Raw genomic sequence first — 12,228 nt, 5'->3', positions numbered from 1 at the left:
ACCTGGTCAGCCAGAGCCAAGTCCCAGTTTGAGTTTATGTGGTCCAAAGTCCCAAATAGTTATTACAGAACCACTGTGGCTTTCTAGAGTTTCACTCAGATGAGCCATTTGAGGACAGGTTCTGATTCTTCCGCTGCAGTCGCAGTTTACAAAGTCTCCTGTGCTTCGAATCAGGACTAACGCCAGGGAGAAAGGCCAGGACACTTAGCACCATCCCTCATCTGAAGACCCGAAATGACAGCAGCCGTTAACAGCTATCAGCCTAATCCTCCAAATATAACCCAAAAGACATTTTTAAATTGATGGATATTGTGGTTACGGTTCAGTTATGTAACATTATTATGACAATACTCATAGCCTTGACGGGAGGCAGGTCATGACCATGGGGGACTGAGTGGCAGAGGCCATGAGCTTTTAGAGGAGGTGTCTAAATCCAGCAGTGAGAGACACACTGGAGATGAATGGCACACGCACTTTCATCACTGAATGGGCAAATGGCATAGTGAGCATGACCAGCATTCCTCAGAGGTGACTGTCATGGAGTGAAGGGTACATATGTGTGTGTGTGTGTGTGTGTGTGTGTGTGTGTGTGTGTGTGTGTGTCTTCCACTCACCCGTGAGATTGTGAGGGGCAGACAGAAGTCCTTCCCTCCTTGCAGTCTGAAGCCCCAGGGGGCTGGGCCAGCCAGGGAGACGCTGTAGCTGCTCATGATTCACCTACAGGCAGAAGAACACATATTTAACACTCGATTGTGCATGAACCTGTGCTAATCCACCAAGAGACAGACACACTGACAACAAATATCACACACAAGGGAGATTAAAAAGGAGAGAAAGAGAATAACAGGGAATGTAAACAGCATATAATGTAATATAGAATTGATATTCAGCCACTGGCATTTAGAAAAGATTACTATTTTCAAGATGAATATTCTGCTAAATCCAAACAGACACCTTCCTCTGATGAGGTTAGAATATGCCATTTCTTGTTGTGTTCTCAGAAGCTGACTTTCTGAAACACTGTAAAGAATATTTTCTTTTTGTCATCCAATAACAGCTTACCAGACTTGGTGCAGCTGACTTAACCTTTATCACATTGAGGCTATCTAAATTCAAGTACAACAGTGTATTAATAGTCCTCTTGTGAAGCTCATAGCTCTCTGCTGACAGCTTTGGAGAAGGTCCTCTGGTCCCAGGTAATACTGTTTACAATGGGGGTAATAGTGAATCTGTAATGTATCATATACAGCATTTTCTCAAGGCATTTTTCATGCTGAATGACTTCTAAAGGAACTTGGGAGCACATCTAAAGTGGTGCTTTTGCACGGTACTTTGTGAAGAAACTCAGTTTCCCAGATCAGTTGATTAAATTGAAATCCCCATTGTGGGACTCATAAAGGAATATTGAATCTAATGAAATCCAATCTAGTCTAATTAAATATTCAAGAAAGTTGTATAAGTGTTAATCAAACAAAAAATATTAATTAAGTCGAAGATTAACCTAGTTGATGCACGTCCTGCAGCGAATCAGAAATTAGGCTTTCAATTTGCAAAAGTAGTTGAAAAAAGAAAGAAGAAAAAGTCTGGGTTATTTATAGCACAAAAGCACTATCCTTTGTTTACCTAATAAGAAGCTCAGATCAGTAACTCTGGAGCTGGACTTTAGACCCACAGTATGATCTCACTGTCCTTTCAGTGAACCCACTGCTTATGAAAATAGGTTCAGACAAACATGCACAGACAGAGACAAGCTACACTAAAAAATAAATTAATATGATGGAGATGTGTGCCTGCTTATTATATTGCCCTATAGGGGCACATATAAGTGAATCATTTTGATTTTTAGGCATTTCATATCACCTATTTTCCCCAGAAGATTGGGATACTTTTTGGGATTTATCTCCGAAGTAAGACTCGTGAACCGTTTTGTACCTGTTGCATCTTTAATATTAGTCCCTGCCAGTCATCAAATGATGATGAACAGATTAAAGCCTTGATATAAGATATATTTTATTGTTTCACATCTTGCTAAAAAGCCCTCTTAATCCCTACTATGTTACAAAGTGAACACTGGCCTTTCCTCAGGCCACTTTAGTGTTGCTGGCCTTGCACAGGGTCAGAGTAAAGGCCAGACACACCCTGGATGGTCAGAGACTTCACAGAGCTCAGCTGCCAACTCAACAATTCACTGGTTTGCCTTGAATTTCAACATCTCAATGGCTAAATACACCATCAGCTACATTACCTCATGGATGGATACAATACCATATCCTGATTATACATGTGTGCATTCAAATCAAATGGACAGTTCCAAAGTTGAGACACAGCAAAGACTATTTGGTGCAGTAAAATATTTCATGCACTATTGAGTTTCACTGGTTTAAGCCCTGCATGTCATGCATTCCTTTTCCCTTGAAAAATTGAAGCTGCAAGCTATTTATTGGAAGCCAGACTGAAGTTAAGTACTGTCACATGTTAAGATTTAGTGCATTATTATGTTTATTAGGTTAATTATTGAGGAAATTGGTACGCCATATTTGCTGGATACAGTTAAATCTGGTATGAGTATTGAGCTAACAGGCTGCAGTGGATGTGTCTGTGTGCCTGTGTGCCTCTATGTGCAAGTTCAGAGAAAGCACAGCTCATGTGGAAATATATCACCTTCGCCCGGCCCAACAGGAAGGGTGGATGTTGACATGAAAACATGACATCAAAGGCAAACCCACGAGCATTATATGTCACATACAGAACATTGCAATTATATGGAAAAAAGGAAAATACTGGGTCTAACTCTGAACAGATGGGTGCATTGTTAGTGGCTATCATATTTTACTTTCGAGAGAAACTGGGAAGCAGAGAAAGCTAAAAACATATAGTTCAGATGTAATTAACTAATAGTCTGGTGTTTCTGTTGAGAAAATTTGGAAAATATAGTAAAGAATGGGGGTGAATGGAAAGACTTTATTGATGCTGAATACAGAGTTTTAAACTGTAGTGCTGATGAGTATCTGCTCTTTTATTTCTGGCTTTGGTGAAGAGGATTTCACTTTCTCACTACCACGGCTGGAAAAATGTGTGTGTGATTTTGAAAAACAAAGGAATTAAAATGTTTCAACACCTTTTCAACACCAAATGTGTGTGCTGGGCAGTGCAGAGAAAAAACATACTTTCCTGATGAGTATTTCATGTATAATAATGCATTGTCATCCCAGAGGCATGTCATTTTGAGGTCATAAGTCATGCTCACGTCACAAATTCCCTCAGGGACGCAGCACCACCTGCTGCAGCCCATCTCTTAGTCAATTGTACACACCAGATCAGAGGGTGGGACTAAACACACTGTCTCACCAACTCGCCCCAGAGGCAAGCAGGCTCTTAAAAAGAAGCCAGCAGGAACCACAAAAGGGTGTGGGGAGGTGGGCAGATAGAAATCAAATCACGTGTGAAAGTGATAGGCAGGAGCTGAACACCTGGAAAGTACAGAGCGCATAGCTCTACTATTTATACAACATTGTTTTACAATCAAACTAAGCAAAAATACACACGTGCAGACTTGGGGAACGTGAAGATCTATAATAAGATAGCAACCACTTAAGGACAGCTGTCTCCCTCTTCAAGGTGACCGAATGGTTGAGGTGAGCCAAGACTTTATTTTTAAGGAAATTACAAGGCCTAACCCAGTGTATTATCGTTCGTCCATTGTCACCAAGGAACTTAAGCCATTCAACATTAAACTCATCAAATGCAGCATAGAGAAACATCCTTGAACAACTATTAAACAGTGATTAAGATAACACAATGTTTAAAGGAATAGCAGAGCTTTATTAAGTGGGGTTGTATGAGGTACTTATCCATAGTCACTGTGTAACCTACAGTAGACAGAGGTCAGCTATTAGCCACCTTAAAAAGCAACAAAACAATATCAGCTTAAGTGGACGATACATTTTGAATATTTTCACAACTTTACCTTGCTATTAGACAGCCCTTTTGACAGGAAATCACAGCTGTTATCTATGTTCTCTTCAAAGCCAGCAGTGTCCTTTGACAAAAACAGAATTTTTACCTTAGAGAACATGGGAGTTGGTGCTCTGCTGCCTCAATCGAATTTGTATTTGTACTATTGTGTGACTTAAAATTGTTAGTTCTGATTCACCAAAGTCACACAAAAACACAAAGAATTGAATCTTGAGGCAGCGGTAGACCAGTAACCCTCCTGTGTTCTGCAAAGTGAAATTACAGTTTTTGTCAATGTAGTCTGGTTGCTTTGAAGACCGCATTTGGATATAATGGCTTTAGTTACCTGTCAAAAAGTTCTGTCTGACTGCAAGGTAAACCAGTAAAAATCTTGTAAATTTCGCATACATGTACCATTATTAATGCACTAATAATAGTATTGTTTTGTGCAGTGGCTAAAATATGTTTTGCTGCTGCCCCCATCCACAGCAGTACATTACTTAGTGTCCGAGCCAGTACTTCTGCCTGCTTCTCCAAACTAGGGGTGTACAGACCACCATCCACTATAGGTTGTGCACCGACAATGAATAATAAAGTACCTCATTCAACCAAACTTTAAAAAAAATCCAAACTATCCCTTTAAGTCCAAAATCATTCTTCACTGTAGCTAAATTCACCAGCAGGCAGCTGACATCATAACCTCAATATAAGGAGCTTAGTGACATCTTGCTTACAACTTTCATTTGAATTTACAAAACTGAACTGGAAATTTGGGTGACACAGGACACAACAGACCTAAAGCTAAAGCTAAAAGTCATGGCTTGAAGACATGCTCTCATTGTTTTCACCAACCCTTGAGGAATACATTGAATAGAACTATGTCACTTGTTCACAGCAAATTCTTACAGTATTAGATTTCATAGCCAACTGGGACATCTCAGTAAAAGCTACCAAAAGAGTTGATGTTGAAATTCAGATCAGTCATACCCGCATATCAGTAGCGTTTCTTTTCCAAATATGGAAAGAGCAAACATTAAGGCTCATCTCATGTCCCTGCTTGTTTTGCAATCCCTAATGATATCATGCATAGACATGAGCAGACACACCTCTCAGTGTTCCTAAAATTGAGGAAAACAGCAGAGCTCTGAACAAGCATTTTATCAGCAGCACTCACATCAACCTTTCTCAAAGCTAGCTCCACCATCAATCTGGTTACTTTCCACTTGGCCCTTATCTTTCAAGTTCCTGTCATAATGGCACTTTATTACACTTAATATTTCAGCACGTTCACACCAAAAACAAGATTAAATCACAAATCTTTCCGCACAGCACAAATGGGACCTGCTGGCCAAGTTATCTACAGTCTCAGGCATTTATATGTGCTTGTAGAGGTTATGTCAACCTGATTGATGTAATAAGTAGGTATCCAAATAGTCTGTTATTGAATGTACATGTTATTTGTAATTGGTTGAAAGTTTAGGGTAACTTCCTAGTCATGGTTGAATAAGAAAAACTCCCCTCCCAGCAGGAATCAAACACGGGTCAACAGGGTCGAATGTAAGTGCCATTCACTCGTCTGACCTCTATGTCCTTTCCACTGTATGTGTCAAAATACAGCTGTGTTTTAATCAAGTGATCTTCAGGTAGTGGGAAGAAAGTCTCTGAGTTTTGATGAGCAGTCTGGGTTTTTTTTTTTTTTTTTTTTTACAGTTTCAGACGTCATGCTCATTTCACAATGCTTCAGGAGACAATGTTGACTGGTGACATCATTGCAGGACATGTTGACTCACAGAGTGAGTGAGTATATTTTCACAATGTACTGTTGTGTGCTGCCTATTCATTATAAATTATATATTTGATTATACATATGATTTTATTTAGATACAAAAAATACATTTTATATGATTAAATAAAGGACAGATGTACATTTTTGTTAGATTACACAATATTAAAACCTTAAATTTGATAGTTAACTGTCTAAGTCAATATCCTTTACCCAGTGTCAATGGGACAACTTGTTCCACTCTGACTTTATAGGACACTTTTTGTACACCCTGATTACACATGTTTGATTTACAGCAACATCTGTGCTCTCTTACCCTACATGACACATTCTTTCATTCAATATGTTGATAACACTTATTTTTAAATGCCTACGTCGCATTAAATGTCTTACCTGAGTATGTAAATCTAGACTATTAAATACAATATAATTTCTAGGGGTAATAGTCTAACATAACGTTTTAGTCATGGTACAAAAGTGATAATTCCCCGGGTCATTCTCAGTCGTGTTTACTTCAAAGACCACACATTAGCGTGTGTAAAATCCAGCACGGTTATTTTTTCTCACGGAAACTGAACCTTAATTTCTCTTTTGTAGCTTCAGTGGGTGTGACATAAAACACATGTTACTCACTATTGGTGCACTTTTCTTATAGAACTTTTAGTCAACCTGTTTTACGTCAGTAAAATAAATGTGTAGGATAACTGTCAGGAGTAGTATCACAAAATGTGTAAAGTTATAAAGTAGCTACATATTTCGACGCGCTTCTTTTAATTGCAACTTTGTAACAGGCACATAAAGCTGTAAAAATCATAACGGTCACATGAGCAGAGACTTTTCCTGCCTCGTTGTTTGAAAGTTTTTGTCAGGTGTAGCGGACTGAACAGGACTCACCTTGCCTTGTGGAGCCGGGTCTGCTGTGCACAGAGAGAAAGAAGCGTGACTGTAGTCCGTCTGTTCTCAGTTTCGAAGTTAACTGGACTGAGCGGAACTGAAACTTCCGCATATAAGCCTGCCCCATCTGGCTGCCGGTAGGAGGGTTCACAGCGGTGTGTGTGTGTGTGTGTGTGTGTGTGTAGACCGAGGCAACACAGAGGCAGGCATGGGCATGTCAGACCGTGGGACAGAACAGGTGAGTTTTAGTAAAGCGAACACCCTAAAGTACCCCAAGTAGGCCTACATGCAAGCTTTCGCTCCTGAGGCAAATGATCATTTGTCCCAATATGCAAAGAATAAACTAATAAATAAATCACTCCCTGTTTGAAAGTTAATAACCCCTCCCTTTTCTTTCTTTTGCATTGATGATATCTTAAGTTTGAGCCACTAGGCTGGAGAACTTAAAATGTTTTTCTAACAACTTTCCAACCGAGGCCGGCTCTACGCTGGGGCAAGAGGGGGCCGAGCCCCCTTAAATAAATGTCTTGCTCCCTCAAATCAAAATTTTAGAAATTGAGAAAGCACATTTTAATAAACTCACAAAATTAATATACTGCAAATAAATGTATCTGCAGTAGCGGAAAATTCGCAGAAAAAGGGACACACAATACACGAAATCTGGGTGAAGGATGTTTTATTTTATTTTATTCATTCATGTGAGGGATTGCCACCTTATTGTGGTCAGGGGGTTTGTGTGCCTCAGTGACCTTAAGATGTAGCAGGAGCTTAGTCTTCTCCGGGAGCATGATGTGTACACATGATGCCCCCTTCACATTTCTGACTGCCCCCTCATATATGCCTGCCAAGAACCGGCCCTGTTTCCAACACTGGAAAAAACATCATCAACGTTTTGATTACAGCTTCTTCAAATAACAATACTCCTTAATACACTACAATTAATTTAGAAAGCAGCACATGAACATAATATTGAGCAAGTCTCAACTTTTTTTTTCAGAAGTAAGATTCATGTAGCTTGGATTGTATGAGAAGTGTACCTTTTTCCTTATTATATGTAAACATTTAAAAAAAACATTGATTCATTTATTGATAACACTTTTTAATAAATGCAAATAAATAAATAATAAATATATGCAAATAATAAATTAGTACTTTCATTTTTGATGATGGTGTCTGTCTTTGTCTGATTTTTTTTTTGGCACAGACTATTACTATTTATTGCCTTAACCCAAAGTCCTCCTAATTCTTGTGAGGCTTGTCTTTTTGTCTTGTGTCAATATTTAGTAACAACAAAACTTCTCACACCAAATACTCAAGTCAGCTAGTAAGCTTATAGGAGAACAACAATACAGAAATGCTATTGCTCTATTAAACAAAGCCTGTACAAGTTAATGCACTTTATCCATGCATCCCATTTAATGTGGGTGAGTGAGTTGGGAAGGTTTTATTCTCTGTGATATCTGCCCAGTTTTGATTAAGTTTACATTAAAATCAAGGAGTTAAACATAAATTTGCTTTGGTAATTTGGAGTCATAGAACATTACGTCATTGAAATAAGGAAGCAAAGTGTCAGCAGTTACAGGAAGGCATAAGGGAGATATATTTATATGATGTTATGAAAGAAATATTTTAACGTGACAGGTAATCAGCTTGCCTGCATCAATGGACAATGATGTCATTCTTTCCACAAATACCTCCTATACAGGACAGACGAGTCACATGCCATCCTGTAAACCACTGGGTGAGCTGAACACTTGTTGATGCTATACAGAATGCATACATTACAATACATTGTAGTTTTGAGTGAAAGTTTTACTTTTCTACTTTTTGTTTGTTTATTTATTTCCCATTATAAAGTAACTGTGATAGGGCATTGAAGCAGGTTTCAGTGTTCACCAGGATTTTAGTGACATAGTGTTGTTATGCCCTCTAGTGGTCAGCACAGAAATCACATGCTTCACAGTTTATGAAATTACTGTGGATTTAAAGCCACTCAGAAATGTATGGCCTGGAGGTAAGAGTGTAGTTTATCCCTTCCTCCTCCGCAAGCTCATACCTAAACATTTGTCACTCATCTTGTTGTGTTGCTTCTTGTCTACCGAGACATGGCATCTAGCCTGAAGCTGAGGTTTTCACAAAACCAACACAAATAAAGATGTATAAAAAAAAGACTGTGACTGAAGATTGTGAGTTTTGCCCTTCAGACATTTGTTTAAATAACAAAAACAAAAAACAATGTTTACTACATTCCTGACTTTAGTCTTCTTTTTTATCGATCTCTCAAGTTGTTGCTGTAACATCACTGAGCTACACCAATTTGTAGGTCGCCACACCTAGAAAAAGCAAGTATAAAAACATTTTTTTAAACAATTAGTCAATCTACAGGGATGAATCAGTAATCATTTTGATTTAAAATAATAATTGTAATCCTTTTTAGGCAAAAATGGCAACCACTGCCTGATTTCAGCTATTTAATTGCAGGAATGTCATGTTTGTCTTTGTCATAGACGATAGTAAACTAACAGCATTTGGGTTTTGAACTGTTGGACAAAACTCAGCATTTTAAAACATCACTTAGGGCTGTGAGACAGATTAATCAATAATGAAGAATACTCACAAGTTGCAGCCTTGTTTCTTCTGTCCCGGCTGAGCAGGTGAGGACAGATTAAGAGGTTTGGCCTCAGTAGGGGAACACCCTTGTGTACTTTGGTCGGTCTATTAGATAACATGTCTGGATATTTTTCACGTACACAAAGGTGAAACGGGGTGTACTTATTTGGCAAGCAAAAGCCTGTAATCCCTGGGTTTGTGAAGGATAATTTTAGAATTGTCCACCGTTTCAACCGGACAGAATGTGCATATAGGCTTTGTACAGTATTTTGTTACACATTTAATCACAGTGCTATTTTAGGAATCAAGGCATTCCAAGAAATCACATGGCTGCATGTTTTATTTTTTCCCTGTGATAAATGTTAAATAAATATACACTGATTTATGATACATGCCAAAAGGTGTGACACATCCTACAGATTAACTGAAGCCAGCTAGTGAAGCTAGATGTTTGTATTCTGCTGCATGGCTTCAGCTCGGCTTTCTCTCAGCTACATGTGTGTCATGTCAATACATGGTTATAAACTAATGGGAAGCCCAGCAGCAAAATCCCCCTGTGCAATGTGAATTGAATTGAACCAGTGAAGTGCACTGGTGCTTTATGTAAGGCTGCAGTACATACCTTTAAATCATCTTTACATAACTGGATAAGCAAAGCGCTCAGGAAATCTTGGAATTAAACTTCAAAGACATTTCAACTGGAGGTTTTCTGGGTGTTTCACTTCGAAGGAAGAACTCACTTTAAGTGTCACTCTAGATAAATGGACTCATCCTTCGAGGCGGCTGCTGTACCGTGTAATTACATGAACATGTAAGTAAAAATGAAATAGGAATTGTAATGTAGTACAGCAATCCCCTGCTAATAAGCATACATTCAACATACCCATATTATTAATGAACTTCTGTCATTGTGGTGACTCACAAAGCACATGCATTGGTTAAAAATGCAGTGTTGATGTCATCCCTTTCTCTTTACTCCTTCTGCTCTATAATGCATGCACAAACAACTAGAAAACAAATGGAATTTGGTGGGTAAAAAAAGGAATTAAACCAACATACTATATTGGTTCTGCAGACTCTAATGCATGACAAATTAATAGCACTAACACTTGTGGAAAGCCTATAATGCATGTATAAAAAAGCATGCATAGACTCCATTCATAACAAATATCAAATTATGTGTAAGTTGATCATAATGCTTCCCAGCACCACTGGCAAACAGTGTATTAAGGAAATAAACTGTTGTGATTTCATAGCTGCAGCAAGTTATGAAGACATTTCTCTGAAGTGGTGAAACGGAATTATTAGTCCTTTAGGCTTGATTAAAGTGAAAGAAACATGATGTGGTAATATTATAAGAAATTGCAGGATACTATTTTTTCAGAATGATCTGCAAGTTTAAAGAAGATGGTGCAGAATATATTGAGAGCTTTATGAAAAGTTTATTTCCCACAACAAATACACACAATGGTTGACCCTTCTAGTTTAATATTTTACAGTAGCATCAAGGGCAGAAAATATGTTATATTCAAAGACGAAAAAGGTGCAAAATTGCAAAAGATTGCTGTCGTGGAAATACTGTTTTTGAAGCCTTATTTCTTATTAGAAAATCCTAACATACAGGGTTTGGGGTTTGAAGTGTCTTTATTACTTGCTACATCTGGCAGCTGAAATCAACATGACATACTTTGGTTAATAAAATGCTTTATATCAAATACGTAGCATTGTTTGCGAAGTGTGCAGACATAGTATATTAGTACATAACATAAGTCATGTACCCCACATTTAATGAAACTAGATAGCATAACTACATGAAATACTCATTTTGAACCAAACCCTGATTTCCTGAATCAAACCAACCAGTTTTGTTGTCTAATATCAACCAAGTTGTGCCGTTTCACAAAGCTGACCACATGTTTATAACTGCATCAGTTTCACTTTTTTATTAAATAGAACAGTCGTATATATTGGCAACCAACCAATAACTTCATTTATGTATAAGGACGTATTGCACATTGTACATTTAAGTGTCCATTTAAGAATGATCTATAGCCTTGGTTACAAAGTAAACAAATGTATAAAATCTGCTTCCTCAGAAAATGGTCAAGAAACACTTCAAAAAGAGACGAACTTTGGTCCCTCTGCAACAAGTTGATAATAAATATGGTTGGTCTTTAGTAAGTTGTTCTTGGTTGATTCTTGGCTCTTTTGACAAAAGTGCATAATATTTTTTTAAAGGTCATTTTAAGTTTAGGCTCCTTTTTTAAAGGTATACTATGCAAAAACTGTAGACTGCTGTTTCTGCATTGTCAGATGTGTTGTGTGAGTGAGTGATGTACTCTGATTGTACCATTTTTTAATGTACCGAGAGGAATTATATACTCTATCTATACATTATTTTTTAAGGAAAATCCTGCATAGTATACCTTTAAGGTTTTTCTTTATTTCACTGTGACAGCATTGACAGTGCAGAGGATGTGCCTCCAACAAAAAAAGGGTAGCATTATTTTGTATGTGAACATCAAGCCTGAACAGGATTTTCAGTGAAAACAGGTGTGTATACGATCGCACAAAAGCCTATAAACAACGTATGTGTTTGCACTGCATTGCTAACCATTTGAGGGAAAACCTTGTTTTAAAAATCACCTCAACATTCTTGAACAAAACAACCAAACGTGTTTACTCTGCTGTGTCACAGTCACACATAGCCACATAGATAAATAAATATATCAAACATTTAGCTTAGAAATCTTTGCACAGACTCAAATGCTTGAGCAGAACTGTCCAGAGTCTTTAAATTGAGCAACAGTTCTCTCTGTCTGCTTTGTGTGCTTTCTTTTTCTGCACAATAGCCAGGGTCCTGGTGTCCTTTCTTTGAGGTAGGGCTGATGATTGCTTGGGAGTGCACACAAACAATATTTTCCAGAGATTCCGGTTGGATAAGGACCTGTAGCTCCTTCTCATCTTTTTCCTCCTGAACTTGTTGT

The 12,228-nt window shown here is 38.0% G+C and overlaps 1 protein-coding gene across 1 annotated transcript in view; it reads right to left on the bottom strand.

Annotated features, from left to right (window-relative positions):
• Positions 1 to 6,752, bottom strand: part of pdlim5b (PDZ and LIM domain 5b) — a 44,915-nt gene extending 38,163 nt beyond the window's left edge. The window contains exons 1-2 of the mRNA XM_059357947.1: positions 6,632 to 6,752; positions 615 to 717 (exon numbers count right to left, since the gene is read on the bottom strand). Of these exons, the coding sequence (XP_059213930.1) occupies positions 615 to 710 (96 nt within the window). The 5' untranslated portion in view covers positions 711 to 717; positions 6,632 to 6,752. The remainder of the gene's footprint in view (positions 1 to 614; positions 718 to 6,631) is intronic.
• Between the last annotated feature and the right edge of the window lie 5,476 nt (positions 6,753 to 12,228).

This window comes from Centropristis striata, chromosome 19 (genome assembly GCF_030273125.1).
Source record: "Centropristis striata isolate RG_2023a ecotype Rhode Island chromosome 19, C.striata_1.0, whole genome shotgun sequence".
Classification (NCBI taxonomy): Eukaryota; Metazoa; Chordata; class Actinopteri; order Perciformes; family Serranidae; genus Centropristis; species Centropristis striata.
Note: the sequence above shows the minus strand (reverse complement) of the source record. Positions and strands in the feature narration are given on the sequence as shown.